This window comes from Prionailurus viverrinus, chromosome C1 (assembly GCF_022837055.1).
Source record: "Prionailurus viverrinus isolate Anna chromosome C1, UM_Priviv_1.0, whole genome shotgun sequence".
Lineage (NCBI taxonomy): Eukaryota > Metazoa > Chordata > Mammalia > Carnivora > Felidae > Prionailurus > Prionailurus viverrinus.
In genome coordinates this window covers 213,351,077-213,378,565 of record NC_062568.1, presented here as the reverse complement: position 1 = coordinate 213,378,565, position 27,489 = coordinate 213,351,077, and the positions used below count along the sequence as shown (strand labels likewise).

Here is a 27,489-nt window from a genome sequence, read left to right as displayed (position 1 = left end):
AGACCAGAGCGTCACCCCTCCGGCCCTTCCCAAAACGCTCGGAACACATTCCAGCCCCGCTGAGGCTCCAGGGCCTCCCAAGCCGGCCTGCCATACCCTCTTCCTCCCGCCCACACACGAGGACACATCAGGGAGGACGGCCAGGCCCCTGGCCACCCAGCTGCCTGCAGACCCAGCGGGGCCCCTCATCCAGTCTGGCCGCTGACCGGAGATACGCATCCCTGGCTCTGCCCGCTTTGCTCCCGGCCGGGCATGCGGGCCAGTGTCCATAAAAAGAATGATGAATTCTGGGGTCTTGACGAGGTCTTTGGATCTGCCTGGGTCTCTCTCCCCCACCCCTCGTAGTGAGTAAACCCCCTGTCAAACCCGAGGGGCAGTGCCTGCAGCGGTGAGGGGGGACGGGCCTCCTCGTCTGCTTCCGCACATTATCAGTGGGGGCATCCCTCACCAAAACCCGCTTTGCCCGCACCGAGGGCATCCTCAAGGGACTGAGAAATTTCACCTCATTTCCACAGGCGACAATGCGGGTTATGGCATCTCAGGAGCCAGTCAGGAAAGGTACTGGCCGGGGCCCTTCACCGCAGCCCTCCGGGCCCCTGCTGGGGGCGGGTAGCAGCACTGACACGCACCGGAACACTCCGGAGGCCAGCACAGAGGGCCTGGGTCCCGCCAGGTCCCCAGATACCTCATAGGTGGAGCCGTCGGCACAACGCAGCACCCCGTGCCCCTGACGCTGGTCCCGGACCCAGTCGCCTTCGTACTCGTCACCGTTCCTGGGGACACAAACACAGGGGCTGCCGTCAGCCTGGGGAGAGCCAGGTGGCGGCGCTGACTCAGACCGGCTCCTCCGACCGGGGCTCAGCAAGCGCCACCGGGACGGAGGCGAAAATAGGCTCTGAGCAGATGGCGTGAGCTCCTGCCTCGCCAGGGCCTGCTGCGGGCGGGGGGGTGGCGGGGGGCTGTGGCCTTGGCACCCGCTCGCCTGGCCCCCCAGGTGAGTAAGACTTGGAGAGGCTACCGGAGAAGCGGGGGGGGGGGGGGGGGACCTGCGCGGAGCCGCGGCCGCCGGATTTAAAGGCAGGCAGGCAGGCCTGCTGCCGTGGAAGTCTTGGCTCGTCCTCCGGCCAGGGCCCCGCACCCGCCTCCCGGGACGTCTTCTCTCCTGCACACCCCGTTGAGCGATGTCCGTAACTGAGAGAACGGTCAGAATCCTACCAAGAACTCAGACCGAACCTCGTGGACCGGCGCTGGGGGCTGGGGACAGACGGGTGGCGTACTCACCGGAAGACCATGTGTCCTTGGCCGTGTCGCTGGTTGTCATGGAACCACCCCCAGTAGGCTTGTCCGTCCCGGTCCACCAGACGCCCGTATCCTAGGGAGCGAGCCCAGGCACCCAGTGTCACCTCTTGCGTCCTGCCAGGTGGACCTACATCCCCGAAGGGGCTTTGCGGGCCTCCTGAGGGCGGGTGGGTCGGGAAGAAAGCTGGGGTCGGCGGGGCCCCGGGAGCCAGGCCGTCCTCCCAGGCCAGGGCCGTCGGGGCAGGAAGGGCAGATTCGATTTAGGGTGGCCCCAGCGGCCACCCAATGGAAGTGGCTCTGGGGTCCGGCTCTCAAAGGTCCTGAGTGAGGGTGGGAGGGTGTCACTTAAGGACCCCAGCCCCCCCCCCCCCCCCCCCCGGAGTCTGAGGCCGGAGTGCCTGCTGTGTGGTGGGGCCCATACCATGGCCTGGCCACTGCAGGTGTGCACGTGAGCCTGTGGGAAAGCCGCCCTTCACAGACGTAACAGCAGGGCTGGGCCCCAAGTAACAGACTCAGAGGCCCTCGGCCTAGAGGCCAGAGGACACGCTCGTGAGGACAGGGCTTCACTGTGTCATTCGGGACAGCTCGGAAACGCGTGCGGACACCACGAAGGCACCATCGGACCTCGTGGCCTCTTGGCCCGGTTCTGGGTGCTGGTCTTCCAGAATAGTGAGCGCTCTGGTCTTTGGGCCTCGGGGGCACGCACGCCACCCCCAACCGCCCCCTCGGGGCAGAGTCCACTTCCCCCCAAGCATGGCCTCTTTACTCGCTCTGTGAGCAGCGTGACCTCGGAGGGCCTGCACCTTCTTGCCCCCCAGGAGCCCTGAGGCTTTTAGGCCAGGAGGGCCCGGGAGCTACCAGCCCTGCTCGAGTGCCGTCACTGCGGCTGGAGGGGAGACCCCACGTGGGTGCGGAAGCTTTCCCAGCAGGGCCGGGCCAGATCGCAGATGCCTGGGGTTGTGGGCAAACAATCAAGTCGCGGTTGTCTTGAGCCACTGGATTTAAACCACAGTGGTGGTTAACCGACGCACGACCCTTGTCACAGCCACAGCACACGGGGTCCCCGGGCCATGGCCCCCACACGGAACTGGGGGAAAGGCTCCCAGGCCCCGGGTGCACGTCAGGCTCCCTGGGCAAGCTCAGATTCCTGAGCCCATACGGGCCCCCTGAGTCAGATCTTGGTGAGGGGTGCTGGTGTCCAGGGCTCCCCACACAGCACCCTGCCACACTCAGGAAGTTCTGGTGGCGTCAGACCTTCTCTCATGCCGTGGGAGAGCTCCCCTTCGTAACATCCACCAGCTTTGTACTTCATGACGCCACGTCCTTGAGGTTCTCCCAAAACAAACTGTCCCGAATAGGTGTTCCCTGGTGCAGAGGAGGAGGGGCACAGGCATCCAGGGTTAGAGCTGTTGCCTGTGTCCTTGGTGGGTCAACAGTCAGACCCTCCTGTCCCCAATCAGTGGCGGCAGGCGCCATTTATTTACCTTGGCTGACGAGACAAGGTATGATTGGGCAGGTCTGGCCCTGCCATCCTGGTTACCGTAGGGGTGTCGGTTCCCTCCCCTCCTGGCCTGTGGGAGCAGACCTGTCCTAGGACGACCCTCTGTGGCGTCCGTGAGCCCAAGGGAAAGACCTCTCTGGGTCAGTCTGTGGAGTGAACCTTCCCTCCCAGAGAAGCGGCCACCAGGCTTGCCTGCGAGGGTCTGGGCTCCTGGAGCCGTGGCTGCCCCTGCCCCAGGGGACGCTCTGCTGACTCAGGACACCTAACGCAAACCAGGAGCCCACATTTCACAGTCGGAGGGGCCTTCTGCAGCCGGAAGCCAGGTACAACTTAGAGCAGATGGCTTATGAGGGAGGAGTTAGCATGCCCGCACCTGTCCCCACCGCTAACCTGATGAGGCCCAGATCCGGCAGCCTTCCCCCGTGATCTCCCCGTCCGTGAACTCGCCTTCGTAATAGCCCCCATCTTTAAACAGCAGCTTCCCCCGACCTGGGGAAAGATCAGGATGTGAAGTCAGACCGAAGTCGGAGGGACTGCTGGCACACGTGTGTGGCCGGGCTCGTTTCTCAGAGGGAAGAGGGAGACCTCGAGGCTCTCAGGTCTCTGTCTTTGGCTCCGTCTCTGGTCCCACACCTGCTCTCTGCAAACTCACCCACATACACGCTTCTCAACAGAAATGTTTCTGAAACATTACGAACACCCGCTATCTCAGCCAGGATGACTGCAGAGCCATCAAAGTGCAGAGGAGATCCCACTCCGGCCTCTTCAGTGGGGACGCTATGGTCACCTGGCCTCCATCAGCACTGGGGACGAAGGGGAGCCTGTGACACAGGGCAGCACTCAAGAAAACATTTAAAAAAGGGGAACTGGGGTGTCTGGCTAGCTCAGTCAGAGAAGCGTGTAACTTTTTTTTTTTTTTAATTTTTTTTTTCAACTTTTATTTATTTTTGGGACAGAGAGAGACAGAGCATGAACGGGGGAGGGGCAGAGAGAGAGGGAGACACAGAATCGGAAACAGGCTCCAGGCTCTGAGCCATCAGCTCAGAGCCTGACGCGGGGCTCGAACTCACGGACCGCGAGATCATGACCTGGCTAAAGTCGGACGCTTAACCGACTGCGCCACCCAGGCGCCCCGCGTGTAACTTTTAAAAAAAATTTTTTAACGTTTTATTTAATCTATTTATTTATAGCAGAAAAAAAATCTGATGTTTTATGAGATATGTATTAGTGTTCTTCCATAACAAACTATTACAAACGGAGTGCTAAGACAACAGAAACTTATTACCTCACAGTTCTGCAGGCACAGGCCAGAATTACAAAATCAAGGTGTAGATAGGGTTGGCTCCTTCTATAGCCTCTGAGGGAAAATCCATTCCATACTTCTCCCCTAGCATTTTGCCAGCAATCCTTGACCTTTCTTGGCTTACTGATGCACCCCTCCAGTTTATATTTCTGTCTTATATTGCCTTGTCCTCTGTGTGATCTCCCCTTTTCTTCTCTTATGAGGAAACTCATCTTTGGATTTAGGATTCAACTTAGTCCAGGATGATCTCATCTTGAAATTATTCACAGTCATACCTGTAATGGTTTTTTCTTCTTTTTTTTCTTCAATATATGAAATTTATTGTCAAATTGGTTTCCATACAACACCCAGTGCTCATCCCAAAAGGTGCCCTCCTCAATACCCATCACCCACCCTCCCCTCCCTCCCACCCCCCATCAACCCTCAGTTTGTTCTCAGTTTTTAAGAGGCTCTTATGCTTTGGCTCTCTCCCACTCTAACCTCTTTTTTTTTCCTTCCCCTTCCCCATGGGTTTCTGTTAAGTTTCTCAGGATCCACATAAGAGTGAAAACATATGGTATCTGTCTTTTTCTGTATGGCTTATTTCACTTAGCATCACACTCTCCAGTTCCATCCACGTTGCTACAAAAGGCCATATTTCTTTCTTTCTCATTGCCACACAGTACTCCATTGTGTATATAAACCACAATTTCTTTATCCATTCATCAGTTGATGGACATTTAGGCTCTTTCCAGAATTTGGCTATTGTTGAGAGTGCTGCTATAAACATTGGGGTACAAGTGCCCCTAGGCATCAGCACTCCTGTATCCCTTGGACGTTTTATTTTTTGAGAGACCGAGAGAGACAGAGCATGAGCAGGGGAGGAGCAGAGAGAGGGAGACACAGAATCCCAAGCAGGCTCCAGGCTCTGAGCTGTCAGCACAGAGCCCGACGTGGGGCTCAAACCCATGAATGGGAGATCATAACCTGAACCGAAGTCAGATGCTCAACAGACTGAGCCACCCAGGTGCCCTGTGTGTAACTCTTGATCTCAGGGTTGTGAGTTTGAGCCCCACATTGGGGTAGAAGTTACTTAAATAAATTAAAAAAAAAAAAACTTAAAAAAAAATAAAAGGGGGAACCATGAGGTCTTAGACACAAGCCTCCCTGCCCGGCCTCGAGGAAGAGAAGCAAAGATTTCAGACAAAAGCAAAAAATGTCTTGTGTGACAATGACACAAGTCAAAAAGTTAAAAATATAGAAAATGCTAACAGCCAGTAGACACAAAAAGAACTCATATAAAAAAATTCCAAAAGACCAGTTCTCCAGGAGAAAAATGGGCAGAGGATATGAGAAGGCAGAATCCGGGGCGCCTGGGTGGCGCAGTCGGTTGAGCGTCCGACTTCAGCCAGGTCACGATCTCACGGTCCGTGAGTTCGAGCCCCGCGTCGGGCTCTGGGCTGATGGCTCAGAGCCTGGAGCCTGTTTCCGATTCTGTGTCTCCCCCTCTCTCTGCCCCTCGCCCGTTCATGCTCTGTCTCTCTCTGTCCCCAAAATAAATAAACGTTGAGAAGGCAGAATCCCCAGACAGACATGCCCGTGAACATAAATGCTTAAATGCGGGAAAGTCTGGGCCCACCTCTGGAGAGGACTCCCCCGCCTCTTACTCGGCCCTTTCTCTTCTCTAGTGCCGAGGTGTTTTTGTTTGTTTGTTTTCAAAACTAGGTAATTTTCTTGATCATCAAAAGTAAACCATGAAGGCAATTTTCACTTTGGCCAAGACAGATGAAAACCCTGGGGAGGATTTTACACTTGTGGCTTCCCCTGCCCAGGGTGCCCCAGAGCCTGCCTGGCAGGCGTTGGCGGAGGGGTCTCTCAGGGCCCTGCAGGGACTTTCCTCGACTCTCATGACAGGGAGCGTGGGGCCCAGCGCTGCTGCTGCTCCTGCAGCCACCTGCCTGCCCAGGCACCCCAGGAAATGGGCTGTCGGTGCAAGGTGGCAAGCGTGGGAGTGGGCCACAGATATTTCTTACCATGTTTCTTTCCTCCTTTCCATTCTCCTTCATATCGAAAGAAAGAATTCGGGTACACGTAGACACCATAACCTGATTGTTGGAAAGAAAATGGACGTGTGAGCACGTGGTGACACAGGTGACCCCGCTGACAATCAACAGACACTAGAGAGGGGTGGTCTCCGGGCCCTGAGGGGAGTGTGCAGGATGCGTGCACAGGGTCCTTGAGAGGCTGCGGCCTGGGGAGGGTCTGGGAGACAGCTGCCGGGGGAAGGTGAGGTACAGGGTTGAGGGGAAGGGGCCAGCCCCGCCATTCCTCTGCACGAACGCACCAGGGTCCTCTGGTCCCCTCGGGACAAAGCCTACATTTACACCTGAGGGGTCCTGCCAGCAGCTGCAACCCTCCAGTTCCCCACCAGCCCCGTTTCCACCGCGCAACCTGGACTCCTGCACCTGCCGTAAAGAGGCCCAGGCTCCACCTGAACTACCTGAAGATGGTTCTTCTCATCTACGAGCAGCTCCCGCCAGCCTCAGAACCGCGCGTCCAGGGCCGGGCCCGGACCCTCCCGGCTCCGCTGCGGGCCCGGGACCCCTCCCACTCGCGGGGGTGCCCCCCTCTCAGGCTCGGGACACCGGGGCTTCCCCGGGGTTGTAGGCTGGGACCTTGGCGTCTCCCTCCCGCCGCGCACGGAGGCCCGGTCCCGGCCTACAGCCATTACCGTCCCGCGGCGGCCTCGGTGGGTCCCGGCGAGGAAGGCTGGAGCTCGGGCTCCCATGGCCGGCGGCTGCCATCTTGCCGCTTGGGGTTTCCTTAGCAACCAGCAACGCTCTCTTCCATTGGCTCGTGGGCCAGCCTCTGGGCGATAGCAATCTCTGGACTGGAGTTGTGCAGGCCCGGGCCCCCCCCCCCAAGGACGCAAATACGCATGCGCAGCACAGCGCGTTTCCTCCGCTGACGTCCCTTCCGCCGAGGGGACCACCCGCCAACGGCCTTGGCGCCCGCGCCGGAAGCGGAAATGGTTGGAGGCTCCCGGCTCCGCCCCGGCGGCCATCTTGGAGGCTCCGGAGGCGGTGCCGCACAGGACAGAGCGGAAGTGCTCGGCTGTCCCTTCCCGGACCGTGCGAAGCGCCGGCGCGGCCGCCTGCCCGCGTCCTCCTTCCCGCGGCCCTCGGAGACCGCGCTCGACCGCAGGGAGCGGCGAGGTGCCGACGGGCGGCGGGAGTCCGGGCGGGCTGGGCCAGGCACGGGGCGGGGGCCGTGCGGGCGCGGCGGCGTGCTAGGCCGGGCGGGGGCTGGGGCCGGGCTCCGGGGGCGCGCAGTGACCGCCTCCCGCCCCCGCCCGCGGGCGCGGCCTGGGCGGGGTGGGCTGCCCACCCCCGGCTCGAGCGGGGACGTCCGCCCTTCCTCCTCGGGTCCTCGCTCGACACTGGGGCTTGTCTGTAGGGGGTGGGTAGGAAAGCGTCGGAATGAAGAGTTAGGTTGCCCAAGGTGATATCTGGAAATATTGCAAATTAACGGCCGCAAAAGTCGAAGTTCTCCAAGCCGACTTTGCACCCGGCGGTGCTCCCGCGCCGGGGATCGCGCAGCCCACAGCCGCCCTCGCCGGTGAACGTTCTTCGGGGCGCTCCCTCGAGTCCCGAGAGGAGAGCGGCCTGTGAGCCCTGGAAGTTTTCCCGAGGCTCGCTCCTCTCAGCGGGGTTGGGCTGTCAGTTCGTGGGCCTGCGGGATCGAATCCCCCGTGGGTGAACAGAGCCCTCGGCGGTTGAGACCCAGATCCTGCTGAGCGCGGGAGGTGACCCCGGCCAGGTGCACTGTGGTCAGGGCCAGGTGCGGACGTCCAAAATGGGCACGCCCAGGGGCGGGAGGAGCGCTGGCCGGGGAATGCGGTTTTGCTGAGAATGAGTAGGTGACGTCTGGAAGGGCATTTCAGTGGAGGGAACGGCCCCAGAGGTTGCAGGTGAAACTCTCACGTCTCGGACCTAGGAGGAATAAGGGAGGAGGGCGAAGTGTGTCGTCGTCGTCGTCCCCCCCCCCCCCCCGGGCCTGGCAGGATGCAATCCTGTAAGGGCCATGCTTGCTGTTTGAGGAGTGCGGGCTCTGGGGCAGGGAAGGGCCCCAGAACTGGGCACAGAGACAGTTGTGTGCAGTTTCAGGCAGGACCCTCTTTGGAAGGGTTTTGTTAAAGCGCTTTTTGCTTTGTTTTCCTTCTGACTGATCACAAAACAGTTCAATCCAACAGGTAATTTACTAAGTGCTACAGAACTGGCCCTTTTAGGTGACAGGGCCCAGCAGTGGTCCAGACAAGGTTCCCCCTGAAGAAGCTTGTATTCTAATAAGAACACGAGAAGTGAAGAAAATCAGAAAATGGTTGTCACGCAGAATAAAAACCAGGTGATATGAGTGACTAGAGATTGTTGACCAGAGGGCCTCTCTGAAGAGGTGGCCTTCAGCCTGAGCAGGGGAAGAGGCTCACAGACAGAGGAGCTGGGTTAGGGTGGCCCTATCCCAGAGACAGGGCTGGCACATCTGAGGGAGGCTCCCTCTTGCCAGGCCCTGGGGGCCCACGCAGCTGACTGGTTACTCCCGGCGAGAAGCCTTGGAGTCAGGGGCCCAGGTGCTATCGCCCCCTTTCACACATCGGAATGAGGTGTCGCTCAGGTCCTACTGCCAGAAGGTGACAGAACTGCTAAGAGTTCACTTCCTTAATGTTACTGTGGCGGTGACTTTCATCGAGACACAGGGAGTCACGTGATGCTGTCTGTGTTGCTGGCCAGACGGTCAGAAGTTCGCTAACGTGTGTTGGAAGGGGTTCTGCACATCCCTCTTGCGGGCAGGAGCGCGTCCTCTCCAACGCGGCTCTTCTGCCACAGTTCAGGTGGACGTTTTGATGGTGGACACTTTGGTCGTAGAAACGTGGAAGAAGGGAGCACTCACAAGGATCCATAGGACAGGAATGTTACTGATGTAGCTTTCTGCTGGCCTGGCTTTGGCCTACGCCGGGAGGCCAGCCGTGGGGGATTCTCTCTCAGAACGTACAAACGCACCCCCCGAAGAGGCGGGCCTGGGGCTACCTTTCTGCTGGGTTCAGTTGTGCGACTGCACTTTCTGTGTCTCCCGTGAGGGCACAGGGCATTTCTTCTGTGACACTTTTGGCCCTCTACCCGTCCTTACGTCCGCTCCAGGACCTAGTGTTATGGAATCACAATTAGCTTTAACGCAGACTCGTTTGGGAGGGTGCCGCGCACATGTTCGGGGGACAGCGCCGAGCCCTGGCCTGGTGTCTTCATCAGCACCTGGGACCTCTGGTTCGGGCAGCGGCGTGCTCAGATGGAGAAGCCGAGGTCGGGCAGAGCCGCTCCTGACCTTGGGTCAGTGGCTGAAACTATTTGAGACTCGATCCTCCTCAGTGAGATAGGAGCGATAAAGCTGCTTCGGGTGGCTATCTGGGTTCTCATCGGTTAATTCCTCACGGAACCCATGACGGCACGGCACGTGGAAATAGGCAGGAGTGGGTAGGATCCCTTCTGCTTACAGATGAGGAGCTGGGGTGCAGGCCGTGGGCTCCCTCCCTGGGAATTGTGTGGCATTTCCCTGTTCACGGAGTGGAGGCCCAGGCCGTGCACAGCCGGCTGCCGGTGCCCTGGGGAGCAGCCTGGGTGGAGAGCAGGGCACGCCTGGAGAAGAGGGGATGCCGAGGGGAACCCTGGGAATAGAACGGGAGGGAGGCGTGGGTGCAGCGGCCCCAGGGAAGCTGTGTCCACAGGACTTGACGGTTGGCGAGGGCTGCTCCCGGGGGCCAGCGGGAGGAGTGCGGTCCAGGTGACATGAGCGGGAACAAAAGTCCCCGGTGCTGCTCTGCATGTCACGTGCCGGGCTGGCTCTCCGCCAGGGCCTCTTGGTTGCGTCTGTCCCGTGGACAGCTCGTGGTAAAGACACCCAGAAGAAAGGAACAGTCAAGACAAAATGTGCTTGGTAGTATCGATGGAAGTGGGCTAAAGTGATGAAATCCTCGAGTACTTTCTTAATTTGAAGTCTTTTGTGTGTTTCTCAGGTACAGGATGTCTGAAGGTGACAGCGTGGGAGATTCTGTCCATGGGAAACCTTCTGTGGTGTACAGGTTCTTCACAAGACTCGGGCAGGTTGGTTTCTCTGTAGTTGGAGCGGGCAGTTGAATGGGCCGGATGGGATTCCTGCCGACTGGGAGCGTGCTGGCCGCTGGCGCGCCCAGGAAGAGGGCGGCGGACCTGTCCCCAGCCTCCCTTCGCGCCTTCCCCGTGCTGCCAGCGTGCTCGTGTCTTCTGTGCTTCCGTGAAGGGCCACGCAGAGGTTTAGGCCTGGGGGCCACATATGCTCTCTGCCACTCACCTGTTTTCTTTGCTTTTCCCCGACAGCTTTTACAAATACGAAAACACTTCTTAGCTCCTGGGTGGCGTGGCTGTGCCCTTACCGTCCTGTCTCCTGGCCGCCCACCTTCCCGTCCACTTGGCCGGGGGGGCTCTCAGGCCCCCTCACCCAGCTCTGTACTTGATTTTCAGGCTGTAGCCGTGGGCTGAGGCCTGCTGCGGTCAGCGGTGCCTGGAGACACACACACACACACACACACACACACACACACACACACACACACACTGGGTTCAGAGGTCTGATTCGGTGAACAATTGCACGTACTGATGTTTTGACTCAGAATGAAAAGCATATCTGTTTTTAAAATTAAAAAGCATTTGGGAAACTTCATAATTACTGAAGCTGGGTGATGGGTCCTTTTACTTTTATGAATGATTGACATTTTTCATAGAAAATTAAAAGCTTACAGGTTAAAGTTAATTTGAGAGTGAAAATTAGACAGTGCACATACGTCTGCTAATTACACGTGCTTGCACCCATGCGTGTATGGGTAGAACCAAGGAATCCTTCCGGAAACTTCACCGCTTGGTGCCCACTGTATGTGAGCTCCACCCCGCCAGGGGTCAGGCTGTGGCTGACTGGGCTGAGGCAAGGTCCGCCCGGGGCTGCTGGGCAGGGCTGAGGCCAGCTCGGGGCAGGGGGAGGTGAGGGCTTTGGGGCCCGTGTAAGGCATACACGCTCCCAGTGCCCTTGGGGTGAGGTTAGGTGTCCTCAGAACGACTGCTCAGGCTGATGCCGTAGGACCGTCTGCTAAGAGAGAGTGTTCTGTCGTGTTTTCGCTTAAGGGGTGGGCCTGTTTCGGGAGTGATTGCAGGTTGGGGTTAATCGTAGTCACTGCTTTGTGCTGGTAACTTAAAAGCCGGCAGCCAACGCTTACAGGAAGCGTTGCTGCCTTGCAGCAGGCATCGTGGGGTCTGTGCGGTGCATGTGAACTCTTGTCTTTCTAGATCTATCAGTCCTGGCTAGACAAGTCCACGCCTTACACGGCCGTGCGATGGGTGGTGACGCTGGGCCTGAGCTTCGTGTACATGATTCGAGTCTACCTGCTGCAGGTGGGTGTGGCCGGCTGCACGCTGCCCAGACGTGGTCTCGGGGTGGGGTGTCGGTTTTCCTTCTGTCTCTGGAGGAGGAGGTTTCATGGCGAAGGACGTGGTCTCTAATAAGTCATTTTTCAGGTAAGGACTAAATGTAAGAAAAATTGCAGTGACTGTGTTTTAAAATTGGATCGTCTGCAGTTCACCCTAAGTTTGTCATACCCTGTGGCTAGAGTTCCCAGGACAATCTTGACATCCTCCTGGGGCCTGTGAAACTCCACCGGTCCTGGTCTGCACAGTGGACCCTCTGACCCTGCCTTGGGACTCCTGGCACAAGAGACCCCGGGGTGACAGAAGAACCTTCTGGATCAGCCACCTCATGCCCTGAGCATCCTGAGGGCTTAGCTGTTTCTCTCAAGTTCCCTTTCAGGAGGCCGAGGAGAGAGAGTGGGTTGTTGAGTCTGAGACCTAGTGACTGGAAGTGGGTTTGGAGGACCTTTCTTCAGCTCGGGTGATGTCCCCAGACGTCCCCTTTGCCGTGTATGTGTTCTCCAGTGCCCACCTGTTCCTGGGTGCGAATTCTCTGTAGGCCTCGGGTGCGGGGTATCTGATGTCCCGTTACATCTGGAGGAAGGAAGGTTGAAGGCCTCGTCCACAGTCTTTTCTCCTCTGTAGCTGGAAAGGCGTTTTCTCCTTTAAAGCAAATGCCTCCGTTCCGGATGTTTCCAGGACGTAGGAGGACATGGGCCCACCGGTCAACACGCTTGTGTCCTGGGCTCTACAACGTGTCCACTGCTGTGGGAAATTCTCACTTGAACTGAGTGTAGCCTCTTTGTTCCCAGATACTGTTGCCCGTGCATGTTTCCTGTATGCGAGCCTGACGCTGGCTCCGCGTGGGGCCGTGGGCGCCGTGGGGGCCGTTCCGTGGTTCCCCGTAGCAGGACTGCACAGCTGCTCTGAGGCTGATGTCAGATTTACTGCGGTTGTTTCTAGGTTTGTCGTTTGAATGGGAACTTGGTTCATTCTGTAACGGACAGAACGACCCGGAGACCTTGATTTCAGGGTGCTGGCGGGACAGGGGCGCACCTCACACAGGCTCACCGTACTGTCTTCTAAACCCGAGTTCGCACCTGCTGTGGCATCGCTCTCAGGAAGGCACGCCGGCAGGAGACCGTCGGCTTTCCACGTCTAGTCAGTGGTTTCCGGACTTGAAAAATAGGAAGGTGGAGGAGTTTTTGCTTGTGTGCAAGTCGTTTAGGCTTTTAGAGTCGGTAGCACCGTGGGTCTTGGTGCCGTTGGGTAAACCTGGCACAGGTTCGTGTGCTTCCGTTTGTTTGCACGTCCCGAGGAGGGTTTGGCTCCACAACGTTCCCTGAACCTCATTCTCGACTTCCGGATTTTCCGGTTCTGGATTTTTCTGGGCGAAGGTTATTAACACTCGTGACCAGTGTGTGGTGATGGTGGCGTGAGGGGCCTACCAGGAGGGCCGATGGCCGGCACGTCCTGAGCAGCGGCTCAGATCCTGGACTCTGGTTCAGGTGGCCGTCGGGGCGTGCACGCCGGCGCCATTCGGTGCCCGGTCCGTACCTGCCGGGGGCTGTGGCACAGCTCAGGCGTGCGGCTTCGCGAAAATCCTCCTTTTCGTCTGTGCTCCTGATGGGGAGCTGCTGGCTTCGGGTGTCACGTGCATCCAGCTCGACCCTTGGAGAAGTTCTCCGTTTGGGCCGTGGTTTGTCCACGGTCACGCTCACAAAGTCATTTGAGGTCAACTGCCATGGTGGGCGTCCACTGTGCCTCTTTGTCGCCTGTTGCCACAAAAGCTGCCCCTCCTCCTGTATGTCAGTTGTGAATACTCCGAAGTTCGGTTCACCCGAGGTCAGGAGTCCACGGCATGGTATGCCGGGATGGGGTCCGGGGGCGGTGTTGGGGCATGCCATTGACCGTGCCTCCTTCTCTTGCAGGGCTGGTACATCGTGACCTATGCCTTGGGGATCTACCACCTCAACCTTTTCATAGCTTTTCTTTCTCCGAAAGTGGATCCTTCCTTGATGGAAGACTCAGGTAGAGTAGAGATTGTCCGCTTGGCTGTTTGTTCGGGAGGGTTGTGATTTTGTGTACTTCACAGTTGCCTCGTTTGAAATCTGAACTTCTGAGACCGTTCTCTTGGTGTTTAAAATGTACGTAGAACCTTGGCGATGACAAATTTGTGTGTAGAATGAGTCCTTAAACCTCTGTAAATGCGTGGGGCAGGTCCTCGTGTCCCTCTGATCTATAGACCAGGGAAGGGAGGCACGCAGGGTTGTGGGACTCGTCCGAGGCCCTGTGGTGGAGCACGTGGGGCAGGGCTGGCACTCTTGCCTGACGGCCAGCCCGTGTGAGCCCTGTCTACACTCGATGAGTCGGCCCCCTTCCTGGGAAACCAGAAGTCTTCACGGGCAGCTTGCTGTGACCGGCAGAGGCCACCGGGGTCTTGACCGCTGATGGCCCGTCGAGGGCAGCGCTCTCTGATTAGCCAGGATGATGGGTTGAAAAGTTCTCGTCTCACGCTGCTCCTGGCCATCCCCGGGCCAGGTTGGGGAGCCGAGCCCACACCTGACTGGCCGGCCGGGGGGCGGGGAGGGGGGCACACAGGCAGATTGGGGTGTCGGTCACTCTGCCAGCACGTCCGTCACCACTGTTGTAAAAACTCAGATGCAGCTGCCCGCTCACGTGACCCTCCTTGTGATGCTTCCTGAGTGCTAGACATTTTCTCCAGAATGTTCACTCCGTGACCAGAAGCCTGTGGTTTTTTCCTATGGGCTGTTTAATGAAAGCGGTAAAGGAAACAGCACTTCGTTTGCTGTCATTTGGGGGAATTAGGTGATTGAGAGATCTCCTCTGTAGGCCCCAGTTTCCTCGTGTGTAGCTGGGCAGGGAGGGTGGGACGGCCTGACTGCTTGGGCTCCGCGTGGAGGGCGGCCATCCTGAGCGGGACTCTTGAGCGGACCCAGCTTCATGCGTCTCCTGTGTGAGCTCGGCTGGTGCGTGCCTGACCACTGGCGTGCGCCACGGCATTTATGTGACTATTTAAGATGTGCAGGAGTTTGTCCCAAAAAGAAATTCTAGGGGCACCCAGTGGCTCGGTCGGTTGAGCGTTCAACTCTCGATATCAGCTCAGGTCATGATCCTAGGGTCGTGGGATCAAGCCCTTCGTCAGGCTCTGTGCTGAGCACGGACCCTACTTAAGATTCTCTGTATCTCTATCTCTCCCTCCCCCCTCGTCCCTCCCTCCCTCCCTCCCACCCCTTTCCTGCTTTTTTTTTTTTTTTGGGGGGGGGGAGAGTACGTGTGCACGCGTGCCTGAGTGGGGGAGGGGCAGAAAGAGAGAATCTCAAGCAGGCTGCATGCTCAGCGCAGAGCCCAACGTGGGGCTTGATCCCATGATTCTGGGATCATCCTGGGATCATGACCTGAGCCGAAAGAGAGTCGGACGCTTTGCTGACTGAACCAGCCAGGGGCCCCACGGTGAGTTGATTTCTCAATCGGTGAAGATTCTGTGTTGTGTTTGGTTAAGCAACATAAATCTGTGCCTCACCCGGTGGGGCTGCTCATTCAGAAGCTGTGGGGACAAACTCATAAACGCAGGTGGAGACAGATGGAGGAGACCCATGCTCCATTTCGCTGACATTCTATCTTTCAGATGACGGCCCCTCGTTACCAACCAAACAGAATGAGGAGTTCCGGCCCTTTATTCGAAGGCTTCCGGAGTTTAAGTTTTGGTGAGTGATTCCTTAGGGTAGTTGAGAAAGGCTTGTCCTCAGTGTGACGAGACCGAGAACAGAGGTTCTGGTTCCAGTGGGCTGGCAGCGGCTTCTTAAAGAGACGAGAGTTTCATTGTGTGCTTTGGGCATTGATTCCTAGTGAGTGCTGTGCTTGGCAGGGCACGGGGCAGGTCACAGAAGCCTCTTGGGGACAGCCCGGTGCCGGGGGGCCTCTCCCGGTTGCCAGGTAACACCAGTACTCTTGAAACGAGCGCAAGAGAAGCTGCTTCGGGGTAGAGGGTCCCGGGTACGTTGCAGACGTGGAGCTCAGGAGGGAGGGGTGCCACCCCATACACGGCAGCAGGGCCGGGCCCCTCCAGGGCAGGTGCGGCCTTGGGGACGTCTGCTGTCCCCGGGAGTGCTGTGCTCGGGACCGGGCTGGGATGGGACCTCCCGGAGGCGGTGATGTCTGTGTGCTGTTGCACAAGGAGGAGTGTGACACGTGGACAGGTGACTCCCACAGCATTAGGAACAAAAACCCGAAGGGAACAAGCTGCCACACCTTTACTTTGCGTCCCTGATGTGTGTGGGGGACGGGGCGGGCCCTCTGCAGGCGTCCACCCGCTGGATGGGGGCGCGGGGCGTGGGCACTGCCTGGGGAGGGAGCAGATCGTGGGTGGGATGGCCCTGCAGCCCCCCCAGGGAAGTCTGCCTTTGTCCTGCCGCCGAGGGAGAGCCAGGGAGGGGTTTCAGTAGGGCCCTGAGTCGGTGGGCGGGGCCCTGAGCTGGAGGGAGCCGCCGGGGTCCCCTCAGCGATGCGCGGCCCCGGGTGGGGCTCATTCCACGCGGCAGACACGAGGCCCCCGAGTTGTCCTCGAGCTTTTGGCACGAGCGGTAGCGTTTCACACCCTTTGTGATTTCGGAAGAAAACGGGACTCTCAAGGGACTGAGGAAGCGCGGTGCATGCCAGGCCACTGCTGCCCCAAGTGGGGATGCTGCCGTGGCCCCAGGTGGCACTGACCTCCTCCCCTGCTTTAAGGCACGCGGCGACCAAGGGCATCCTCGTGGCCATGGCCTGTACCTTCTTTGAGGCTTTCAATGTCCCGGTGTTCTGGCCCATCCTGGTGATGTACTTCATCATGCTTTTCTGTATCACCATGAAGAGGCAAATTAAGGTGAGCACGCGGGCGCTGCGGCGCTGGGAAGTGCTGAGCGGAGAGCCCGCTTGGATCTTCTCTGTACTCGGAGCGTCATGAAGCTTCGTGCAGGTTTGCGACAGGGACGGGGCACAGCCCCTTCTCGTCAAGGTGGCCAACTCAGATCTGTCCCACAGTCCAGCCGTTAAGCAGACGGCTCTTTGGGGGCCAGGTGGGAAAGGCCCTCAGTTCTGCTGTGCCGTCCTCACCGGCCCATCGTCCTGGGGGCTCAGAGCCCAGGGCCCACCACAGTAGCCGTGTGTCATGCTGACGTTACCCTCAAACAGATCCCAGGGCGGCTTGTCCGCCACCCCCCTGGGTATCAGCAGGGTCCAGGCACCTCCCATCCCGGGGCCCCGGCCCAGCCCTAGCCTTTCCTGCATGTAAGGGGTTTTAAAACCTTTCCCCCCACTCTTGGGATTTCCAAGGAGCTCAGCCGACTCCGCGGGCCCTGGAGGGTTTTGCTGGGTCGCTGGTGGGGAGGGGACCAGAAGCTTATTGGAATAATGGTCTCGTTGCCCCGTGCGTAGAGAAGAGCAGGATTCAGATTTGGAGAAAACACTCATCACGAACGAAGCCATTGTAAAATGCATCTGTTTGTCCCCAGCACATGATAAAGTACCGGTACATCCCGTTCACGCACGGCAAGAGGACGTACAAGGGGAAGGAAGACGCGGGCAAGACGTTTGCCAGCTAGGCGCTCAGCTGGACCCATCGGAGTCTGAGGACGGTTCTGCGCCATTGTAACAATGCCTTCTTCCTTCACATAAAGTAGTTGATTTCGAGGGAGTCGAATTTTCTTTTTAAAAAGGAGCTTCAATTATTTGTAACTGAAACATCAGGTTCTTGAAGAAACTGACATTTAAACCAAATTGCATTGATTTATTTTTCAGTGACGTTCAAGTGTTCAAATGGATGGAATTCTAGTAAACCGCAGGCTGGGAGGACTGTCGGGTGGGGTGAGGGGTGGGGCGGGTGGTCTCAGTTGTCGTGTGGTCCTGGAACGGACCTGCACGGAAGGAGCCAGGTCTCGCCCCAGCTGCCCCCCGCACCCCTGGACGCCACGGCCACGTCGCCCAGCTGGATGATGAGGCTAACCTGATTCCTGCGCTTTGGAAGAACATTCGAAAGGTGATTTTCAAGTAACTCTGGGGTTCGAATGCCAGTTTCCCAATTTCATCTCACGAGAGATGTTTCAAGTTGGTCTCTATCATAATGACTCAAAACTCTGTTCTTAACTACCATGATTGCTTTTGAGGGCCTGGAATTATAAATATATATTATATTTTAATTGTTTGGAATTATTTTGACACGTTTCTTTGATACCTGAAGAGTTGTTTGTTTTTGATTAATTTAAAGTTGATCTCATGCAGCGGCCCCTTTATAGAAACAACTGGTAAGAGCAGACCAGTTTGTGGGTTTTAACACATGGCTTCTCACTTTCTACAGGAAAACAGAACTCTGACCCGCATGTCAACTTTTTTGATGTGATAAAAACAAATACTCGTAAACATTTTACTAAGTGACTTTTTAATTCCAACTTTATTAAAGACAGTGTCCCCTTTCTTGTGGAGTCTTTATCTGGAACACTGCAGCTCACCAGTGTTGAGCAAGCCCGGCCGGGAGGCGCACGGCCTCCGCAGGGGTGAGTGGGGTGGCCCCGGGGGTGGGGGTGGGTGTTGAGGTGCAGACACGGGGGCTTCCTCCTGCCCTTCGGGGGGACAGGCGCGCAGCTCTGACTGACCAGTGTCCCATCCGTCTTAGGGGTTTAGGCACTGAATGTTTATCGTCTGGCTTTTCTTTTGCCAATCTGTGCAGATCGGAAATTGAGCTCCCCTTGCTTTGAAGGGCCCGATGCCGACCTTTTGTGTAGGTCATTCGGTATTTTAATCTCGGTATTTAAATGATGTTCTCAATCCATACTTCTGAGGCGACACTGTAGCTCTGGAGATGCTCAAACTCCAGACACTTTCATTCTTCATTCTGTTTTCCTAGCAAATGCTCAGGCCGCAGATGTGACGGGAAATTGTTTGCGCTCGGTCAGAGCGTAGGTAATGGGCCTCAAACCGTGGAGCCTCTCTCGGGCTTCTCCCCATCCGGAGGTCGGCTTCTGTCTGGCAGGGTCATGGGCCCTGTCTCAGGCGGTGAGCTCTGTCAGCTGAGGAGCCGTGTATTCCCGAACAAACGCGTCCAGTCCATCAGATTCCGGAACTCTCTGCATAGGCCTCTCTCACAAGCCCACGACGCGACAGGGAATGCGACATCCTGACCACAGGTTCTTACCCTTTACGAATCTGATTTTCAGGTCACCCTTAACAGCCTGAACTTCCCTACACTTCTGTGGAGCTGGTCTCCTAAAGAAGCTTGTGGCAAAGTCCCGTCTCTGGCAGAAGCTAAATACTTTTAAAGACCGAAAAGTAACCAAAAGGTTAGACAGCGGTGACCTGGTGCGCGCAGCCGGCCTGCCCAGGCCTCGGGGAGACTGAGCTCTGAGAGCGGCTGTGGGTTAGGTGTTAAAAAAGCAGAGAACCTCTCGGGCAGGCTGGCTGTGCACCCGGAACTCCGGGTAGACCTCAGCCGAGGTGCAGACTTGTTTTCTAAGATGGGAAGCAAACGCATGTGTGTTAAAAGGCACGTGCTGACCTTCTCAGGTGGAGGTACAGCCCCTCGGAGTCTCTCTACTCCCGTGAACGGTGTGCCTGAGCCACCGGCAGCCTGCCTCTGGTGACCAGGGCAAGGATTTGGGTCTTCGGGGCTGGTGGCTCGGTGACTGTGGAGCCGCGTTCTCTGCTCTTGGCCACACTTGCCCCTTTGGGGCCAAACCCCGACCACGTGCCTCCTACAGAGCCGCTGTCGGCACGTGAACGGTCTGGGGAAGGGAGGGAGACCAGAAGCGACCCGGCTGTGCCGCGGCGGGGGTGTGGTGCGGCCGGCCCCCCAGGGGGGCTCCGCTGCTTGCCGCCGGCGCCGGGGGCTCGGGGGTCCACAGAACGGGGAGCCCCGGCCTCCTTCCAGCCCGAAGGCCCCGGACCGGCCGTTTTCGCCGGCAGGTCCGGCCTCTGCTGCCGGAGCTGCTGGCAGCGTTGCTTATGTGACGTGAAGTGAAACTCGAGAATTTTGTGGTTTCTGTGCAAGTTGACCTTGGGAACGGATCAGGATTCTCCCGACGTGAAGAAAGACTCGTGGGCTCCCCCGCCCTTGGTCAGGTTAGCGATAGTGCCGCAGGTAGACGAGCTTCTGAGGAGGGAACTTCTCCCTGCAGAGAGGGCACTCCGTCTACAGGGGGAAGGAGAAGGGTCACACGGGCGTGGCCGGCGCAGCCCCGCCACAGGCCCCCAGGGTCCCTACGAGACCGCCACAGGCCCTCCCACAGCAGCCTCTTGCAGTGACCCGTGGGCTGTGCACGCCTCTGTTAACTTCAAATTAAGAAGGTTAAAAAACCCCACTTTTCTCAGTAGTCACAAACCTGAAGGGAAGGCCTTAACCCTGGGGTAGCGGAGCTGGGGACACTGACCAGGCCAAGGAGACGGTCAGCCTGTCCACACGGTGACCGGGCCTGGCTGCCACAGAGGGCTGTGTCGAAAGGGCAGCAGTATCCACGGTTCCGGGAATGAACGAGCATGTCCTGTCCGGCTCAGTCCTCGTGGCCCCACCCCCAAGGACAGGTCGGGTTCCCTCCTCCCTGGGAAGGTCAGCTGACCTCCCACCAGGTGTTGCTGCCCGGGGCGGCCCTTACAGAGGCAGCACCTGTGTCCCTGGGGAATCCCTCGAATGGAAGCAGGGGCCCCAAAGTGGAGGCTATGGCACAATCCAGTGGGACCCACACAGTGCGGACACTTCACAGGTGCTGGTTCTGAGTCTGCTCCACCCAGGCTCTGAGGCCACGGCCACCGTGAGCCCCACGCACAGGCTCTATGAACAGTGCCTCTTGGCCAGTGTGTGGAGGCAGGTGTCCTCAGGTAAGAAAGAGGACGAGGCGTTTAAACTGCACGTCATACCCCTTGTTTATCTGCCTCACCGGCACCTCCCCCCCCCCCCCCCGCCGCCCCCCGAGGCTGTGGGGGCCCACGAACCCAAGCCCTCCCTGGAGTCCGCATGGAGGGAAGAGGGTGTAGCATTCCCTGCTCTGGTCACCTGGCCAGGTAGACCCACCATCCTGCGGTCTCGGAGACTGGCGCAGGCAGCTGTGTGTCCTGGGAGCGCCCACGTGGGTGGTCGCGGCGGACGTGTACCCGGCCGGGGAGGGCCCCGTGTGTGCAGGCAAGCAGGGGCTTCCAAGGGGCCCCATCGGGGAGGCCTCTAGGGACCGGACCTGGCGGCCCAGCTGCTGCCTCAGCAATGCCTCCAGCTGCACAACCACAGCCCTGACTCTAGGCACGCCCCGTGTCCGGCTCATCTGGGAGCTTTAAAAAGACACGCGCCCGTCCACCCCCCGTGAGAGGAGGTTTCTGGGACAGGCTTCCTCCCGGATTCCTGGGCGGCCACCTGGGCGGGCCCAGGCGCCTGCTCGTGGAGCCTGCTTCCAGAATCACAGCTAGGGACCCAAGGCACACCCACCTTGGTGTCACACCACTGGGTGATGCACTCCCAGCAGAACAGGTGGCCGCAGGGCGTGGCTGTTGAGTGTCGGCGCTCCTCCAGGCACAGAGTACACAGGGAGTTTCTGGAAATGGCTTTCTCTTCCACGTGGCTCCTGGGGGTGTGGCCGGGAGAGACCGTAATTTAACCTCAGGGTCCTTGCAGTGCTTGCCCTGAGCCACGGCAGTGCCCAGCATGGGGACGCTCAGGCCACGGCCCTGCCCCAGGGACTCACGCGAGCCGAGACCCACGCACCTGCGATGAGACAGGCCGCGATGTAGCTTCCACTCCCGCCGCGCGCGCTGCCTCTGCCGAAAGCCGTAGAGCTGCAGGCCCACGGACAAGGCCAGGTGCAGCAGGGAGATGATCCCCAGCAGCCTGTAGCTTTCACGAGCCCTCGTGTCCTCTGCAGGTGGGGAGCGCACGCGAAGCTGTCAAGGGCCAGAAGGGACAGTCACGTGATCGGTTGGCACAGAGCGCCAAGCAGCATGGGGGCCAGGACGCCCCCTGGCAGTAGAGCGCTCCACCGGATGAGGCCAAACCCCACCCTCCTGGCACAATGTGGCGAGGCGGGGGGGGGGGGGGGGGGGGCTCTCGGCTGAGTCAGGAGGGCAGGGGTGCCTTGCAGGGGCTGAGTACTGGGCGGGAGATGCTGCTGGACAGCTCAGCGCCTCACTCCCAGCGGGACTGAGTGCTGAGCAGGGGAGGCGGCTGCAGGGCTCCCAAGTCTGCAGTCACTCTAGCTGCAGGTGAGAATTTGGGGGGTGAAGGGATACATCCGCGGACCCACACTGCAGAGAGACAAGGCATTGGCAGAGAAGCCCAAGAACTCCCGTGGGGCAGGGAAGCAGCACCCGGGCAGGTACTGCTAAGCAGCTCGTGTGTCACATACACAGAGAAGCTCCCACTTTCAGCGAGACACCTGCCCCCCAGTGACGCTGCAGCTAGTGATGGGGGCAACTTGCAGCCACAGCCCTGAAGAGAGTCGGCTGCCCTCCACTTCTGGTCCCCCTCCCCTCAGCTGGGAGTCCCCAAGCCAGGCCCCCTGCATCCAGGCAGAGAAGACTCGGCAGCAGTCCCCCAGGGCCCCAGGAGAGCAAAAGGCCTCCGTCCGGGTTGAGCCCGTGTCTCCGGGCCCTTCGCCGTGGCAGCTCAGCACACACCGTAGGTAACGCCGAGGGCGGCGAGCCGTCAGCCCTTGTGAGTGGGCATGGAGGGCTGAGACTGGAGAGGAGAGAGGCAGGCACCCGGGAGAGTGCTGCCAAACGAGACGAGGAAGCGGGCAGTCGGGGCCCTGAGGCGAGACTCTCCCGGTGAATCCTGAAGCAAACGCATCAGGTAAGAAACAGGATGCGAGGTGGAGCTGACCGGAAGGCTTGGATCAGGGAAGATCCCGGAGGCAACAGGTGTCCCTACACGTGCGTCTCCACCGGGGCAGCTGGGAAGGGGCTGGCGCGGACCCAGGAGCCTGGAGCCTCGGGCGGGCTCTCAGAGTAAACAGCAGAGCGGCTCCCAAGCGCTACCTCCGGAGGAGAGGTGTGCCCTACCCTCAGGGTTCCTGGAAACCATACTCCCAGGATCTTTTGGCAAACGTGACGTGACAAGAGCCTCGCTTTTCGGTAGAGGACCCTGTGGCTGTTCCCCAACAGAAGCCGAGACACAATCGGTCCAGCATGGGGCAAGCACGGATGGCACCTGCTACTTACGTAAGTGACTCCCGTGAGCCTCTTGGCCAGGTGGTAGAAGGCACCGTGGATATAGAACCAGGCAACATGGAGCCGCTGGAGGCAGGCGAGGCCCTGCCTGAGCACCAACACGGCCCGTAGGAGCACCCTCTTCTGCTGCTCGGTCAGCGCGGCCACGTGCCGCTGCACCCAGAGCCTCGCTCCCGGCCGGCCGCGCCTGTCAGCTGCCGGGCTGCCCTGCGAGGGCCTGGCGCCGGCGGCGTCCGCCTGCAGCTCGTGCTCCAGGTGCGTCGAGGCCCGGTCCAGCAGGTAGGGCAGGACGGTGTGCAGCGCGACCAGCACGCCACGGCGCAACCTCGAGGGCACTCGGCTCTGGGACGGGTCCACCTGGATGATGCCAACATACTCCTCCCCGAGGGTCTGGTAGCCTGCCGGGGTTGGGGGAGGGGGGTGACGCCCATGAGAAGACTGAGGCCGGGCCCTGCCGTCCCTTTCTTTCTGTCTGTACCGGATCTTGCTCTCTATCAGGTCCCTACCTTTCCTCTGAAGGTGCCGCACTGGGGCCCTGCTGCCCTTGCTCTGTGACAGGGCTCAGCGCTGGGACCCCTGTCCGGCCACGGAACTCAGTCACAAACAGTCCCAACGGTCCCTGGGGCAAAGTCCAGGACAAAAGTCCCCAGAGACAAAGGATGAGAGGATGGCACAGATGTGACCTCAGAACTCTGAGAGGCTCCAGCTGGGGCTTGGGGCCTGGCGTCTCCTGCAGGGGAGGGGTCAGGGTCCCCTCCTTCCCTGAGACTGCATCTGGGCCAGGGACACTAGGAAGCACCTCCAGGCGCTTCTCACTCTGCTGGCAGCTCCCCCACCCCTGTCCCTGGGCTTGGTGTGTTGTGGGCCCCTTGGTCTCAAGGTCCCCCCTGGGCTGTTACCTGCAAGCGTGGTGAGGCCGAAGTAGGCTACGTCCGACAGCAGCTCGATCTCTCTCCTGCACCGCAGCCACCTCTTCGCACCTGAGAGAAGAGGCGGCGGGGGCGAGGTGGCAAAGTTCAGGACCAACGCTTCCCGCTCCTCCTGCCGCCAAGGCCCAGCCACCCCTCCCCAGGGCTGAGTCTGTCCTAAGCCACACCCCTTCTTGTCCTGGTCTCCCAGCTGTGTACCCGGCCCCAGGTCTCCTGCCTCGTCTGGGCCGCTGAGTCTCCTGAGAACCTCCCCACCTGCGGCCACCCGGCCCTCTAGGACCCACCTGGGTAACTGTTCTCGAGCCCAGAAGGGCCAGAAGGACAGGCAGTGTAGCATGGTGACTAAGAACCCAAGCCGAGCCTGCCGTCCGGCATCAAATCCCAGCCCCTCGCGTTGCTGGTTGCGACCTCAGATAAGCTACCAGAGGTCTGTGGAACCCCAGTTTCCCTCTGCAAAAAGGAATACACCGACAGAGTCCCGCCTGGGAACGACGTTTTGAGAACTAAACGGGTGGTGTTTGTGAAGCACCGAGAACGTTGTTCCACACAAGACGTGCCAAAGTAAACGTGCCCCCCGTTTCTTCCGCTCGCCCCTCTCCATGCCCAGAACCCCCAGCCGTGAGTCCGCAACCCGAGCCTGGCGTCCGAGCGTCCCCACTACCTTCGCCCCCAGCCCTGGACTCCCGCTGCCCGGAAGCGCGCACCAGTGCCCGGGCCTCACCCCCTGGCCCCAAGCCCGGGCCTCACCCGCCAAGCTGTGCAGGGCGCCGCCCGCCGCGCTCCGCAGCCCGCCGCGATAGTAGTCGTCCTTTTGCGCCGCGCGAACCACCTCCGGAGGGCCGGCGGCCGCAGGGACCATGATCGCTGCGCGCCGGGTGCTGGTGACCCCCGTGGCCACGCCCACGCGGGCGGCGCCCGATGACGCAAACGTGTGGCGCAGGCCTTTTGCGTCTAACGCAGGTGGAGGGACGCGGGCGGTGCGGGGGGCGGGGCTGACTGCTGCCCAGGCGGGGCGGAGCCGCACGAGCGGCGCTTGCGGGTCCGGGCACGACGCTCGGTCGGGGTCTATGTGGCCGCGGGACGGGCCCCGGCTCGAGCATTGTCGGGGCGATGCGGGGGGCGGGGCCGTGGGGGGCGGGGGCGATGCGGAGGAGGGCCGTGAGGGGCGGGGGCGATGCTGAGGCGGGGCCTTGAGGGGCTGTGAGGAGCGGGGGCTTTGCAGAGGCGGGAAGGGACCGGTGGCGGGGTCGTGAAGGGCGGGCTCGGGGCCGTGAGGGGTGGTGGGCAAGGCGGGGTGGGCGGGGCCGTGAGGGTTGGGGGCGATGCGGGGGCGGGGCCGTGAGGGGCGGGGGGCGATGCTGAGGCGGGCCGTGAGGGGCTAGGGGCAATGGGCTGTGGGGCTGTGAGGGCGGGGGCGTTGTAGAGGCGGGAAGGGGCCGGAGGCGGGGCCGTGAAGGGCGGGCTTGGACCCGTGAGGGCTGGCGAGCAATGCGGGGTGGGCGGGGCCGTGGGGGGCGGGGGCGATGCGGGGGCGGGGCCGTGAAGAGTGAGGACGACGTAGAGGCGGGCAGGGGCCAGGGGCAGGGCTGTGGAGGGTGGGGGCGATGCGGGAGCAGGACTGTGGAGGGTGGGGCGATGCGGGGGCAGGGCTGTGGAGGGTGGGGGCGCTGTAGAAGCTGGCAGGCGCCAGGGGTGGGGGCAATGTGGGGCGGGGCCGTGGAGGGTGTGGACGACGTAGAGGCGGGAAGGAGCCAGGGGCGGGGCCGTGAGGGGTAGGGGGCTGGGGAGGCGTGCAGGGGCGGGGCCGTGGAGGGTGGGGGCGGGGCTGCGGTGGGTGAACGCCGGCCCCAGCTCCCCGAGGTCCCGGAAGGGATGGGCGTTGGGGTGTGGGAAGGGAGTGGGCGGGGCGGGAGGGACGGACGGAGGTGGGTGCGGGGCGTGGCTTGGGGACCGGGTGCGAGTGCTGGCGTTTTCGGCTCCGGAAGCTAACGTGGCGGCTTCGAGGTGAGCCTTGCTCCGGGATCCACGGTGAGCGTGACGAGACAGGCACCGCTCCACATCCGCAAGTGCCGACCCTTGACCCCTGTCAGCCTCTCTGCTCACAGGGGAGGGGCCCAGGGAGGCCACACGCCGGAGGGGACGGCGCTGGGAGAGCCACAGCTGGACCGAGCTGCGGGAGGGGAGAGGGAGGAGGGAGGAAGGATGGAGTGTGCCTGGAGGCTTGGGGCTCTGTGCCCCACCCGCTGTCCGGCAGAGGAGGGCAGGGGGTGCCGCAGACGGACACGGCTGGCGTCTGCGGCTTGTCCTGTTGGCACTAAGGAGAGTGCCTGGCCTCGGGGCTGGGGAGCCACTGAGCCTACGGTGACCTTGCCCGGGAGGGCGTGGGGCGTGACGGCCGCGGCCTTGCCCTCGCCTCTGCTCCCATCTCCAGGACCACCGTCCACCGAGGTGCAGCCGGGCAGTGGCTGGGCTGTGGCTCTGAGCCAGTCTCCGCGCTAACCGGAGGTCCCACCAGCTGTGGGCAGGCCCTTCCTAGTGAAGCCCCCTGGGGGCGAGCCCCTGCCCACGTCCCTGTGCCCCGCAGCCAGAGGCTGCCCGAAGCTTCAGTTGGCACCCCCGCCCCGCCTTCACAAGTTTCTGACCAGCTACGTCTGACAGTCTGAAATGCTCAGCTCCTTGCTGGCCCCCAAGACGCCCTGGCCTGTGGGTTTGCACAAACGGCCTTGGTGTTCACCGCAGCCAGTTGGTGGAGGTTCGGGTCCCTCACTGCCCCGTCGTGCCCACCAGCGGGTCCTGCTCAGGACTGCACCTCCCAGCATCTCTCCTGCTCAGCCTCACGAAACCATATGAGCAGAAACCAGAAACCATGTGACCCGGCGTGTGTTGTTCTGGGCAGGTGGGGCCTGGGTCCCCCGGTTCAGATCTTCGTTTCCCCCCTGGCGCCGACCCGCACCCTCGCTGAGAGGACTTCGGGTTGGGGGTCAGACTGAGGAACGGCCGGCAGGTGGCGCCGTCGGCCCATCTGCTCTACGGGGTCAGAGGGTAGAATTTTAGGGATTAGGGAGTTTCACCCCAAAGAGTGAAGCTGGATCAGGATCCAAAGATGTGGCAGAGTGACTGTGATCTCTCCCCGGGCAGGAAGGTGAAGAAGAACAGAGTGGACCTCAGGGAAGTGGCCGCCTGGGCCGGGCTTGAGGTGGCCGAGTCCAGCCCCTGTGGTGGGGGGCGGGGGGGAGGGGGTGCTCTCCACCAGCTGGGCCTGCAGTTAAGGGGTGACTCCGTTTTTAAGCTACTGGGTGCTATTTGCTGTGCCCAGTGGCAGCCGAGCCGTGGGCCCTGCTGACCAGGAGCCGTGCTGGGCTGGTCTCTGACTCAACCTGCTGTGACTTCGGCGGGTCCTTGCTAGCTTGCAGAGAGTTTTTGCGCACTTTCCACCTTAACTCCACAGACCTCCGTTTTTTGCTCTGTGAAATGGGAACACTGATAGAATGAGCTGGTATTTATTAAGAGCTCACTGTGCCAGCACACGAGTCCCCTGGATCACAGGCTGCCCTTTGAGCAGGAGTGTGATTCCCAGCACTCAGGATCCTCTGTCCCTCCTCCGGGGTGCTTGCCCTGGACCCTCTCCTGTGTCCCTCCTCCAGGGTGTTTGCTCTGGTTCCTCTCTGGGCCCTGCTGCACACCTCACCCCAGGTCCCCCGCCTCATCTCCCGCTTCCACCCAGCACCACCCGCAGCCTAGTGGGCAAGCTGGTGGTCAACTCGTCTGTGTCCTTGTGCTTCATCTGGGAGGCTGGCT

At 60.3% G+C, this 27,489-nt stretch overlaps 3 protein-coding genes across 4 annotated transcripts in view; 1 reads left to right on the top strand and 2 right to left on the bottom strand.

Annotated features, from left to right (window-relative positions):
• MORN1 (MORN repeat containing 1) overlaps window positions 1-7,142 on the bottom strand; it is a 50,552-nt gene extending 43,410 nt beyond the window's left edge. Inside the window, exons 1-6 of one of the 2 annotated variants that reach the window (XM_047869837.1) lie at window positions 6,814-7,142; window positions 6,116-6,187; window positions 3,191-3,289; window positions 2,554-2,664; window positions 1,282-1,372; window positions 686-773 (exon numbers count right to left, since the gene is read on the bottom strand). In XM_047869837.1, coding sequence (XP_047725793.1) covers window positions 686-773; window positions 1,282-1,372; window positions 2,554-2,664; window positions 3,191-3,289; window positions 6,116-6,187; window positions 6,814-6,886 — 534 coding nt within the window. In that variant the 5' untranslated portion in view covers window positions 6,887-7,142. The remainder of the gene's footprint in view (window positions 1-685; window positions 774-1,281; window positions 1,373-2,553; window positions 2,665-3,190; window positions 3,290-6,115; window positions 6,188-6,813) is intronic. The other variant, XM_047869838.1, reaches the window with a different exon arrangement.
• Window positions 7,143-7,150: 8 nt separating this feature from the next.
• On the top strand, window positions 7,151-17,770 carry RER1 (retention in endoplasmic reticulum sorting receptor 1). Its single transcript, XM_047869840.1, has 7 exons — window positions 7,151-7,297; window positions 10,147-10,234; window positions 11,447-11,551; window positions 13,495-13,594; window positions 15,213-15,291; window positions 16,313-16,448; window positions 17,077-17,770. The coding sequence occupies exons 2-7, from the start codon at window positions 10,154-10,156 to the stop codon at window positions 17,164-17,166; spliced, it is 591 nt and encodes a 196-aa protein (XP_047725796.1). The 5' UTR covers window positions 7,151-7,297; window positions 10,147-10,153; the 3' UTR covers window positions 17,167-17,770.
• A 222-nt stretch (window positions 17,771-17,992) lies between these two features.
• PEX10 (peroxisomal biogenesis factor 10) lies at window positions 17,993-24,604 on the bottom strand. Its single transcript, XM_047869839.1, has 6 exons — window positions 24,439-24,604; window positions 23,662-23,742; window positions 22,754-23,160; window positions 21,303-21,478; window positions 21,027-21,162; window positions 17,993-19,745 (listed from the first exon to the last, which is right to left on the bottom strand). The coding sequence occupies exons 1-6, from the start codon at window positions 24,548-24,550 to the stop codon at window positions 19,677-19,679; spliced, it is 981 nt and encodes a 326-aa protein (XP_047725795.1). The 5' UTR covers window positions 24,551-24,604; the 3' UTR covers window positions 17,993-19,676.
• Window positions 24,605-27,489: the final 2,885 nt, after the last annotated feature.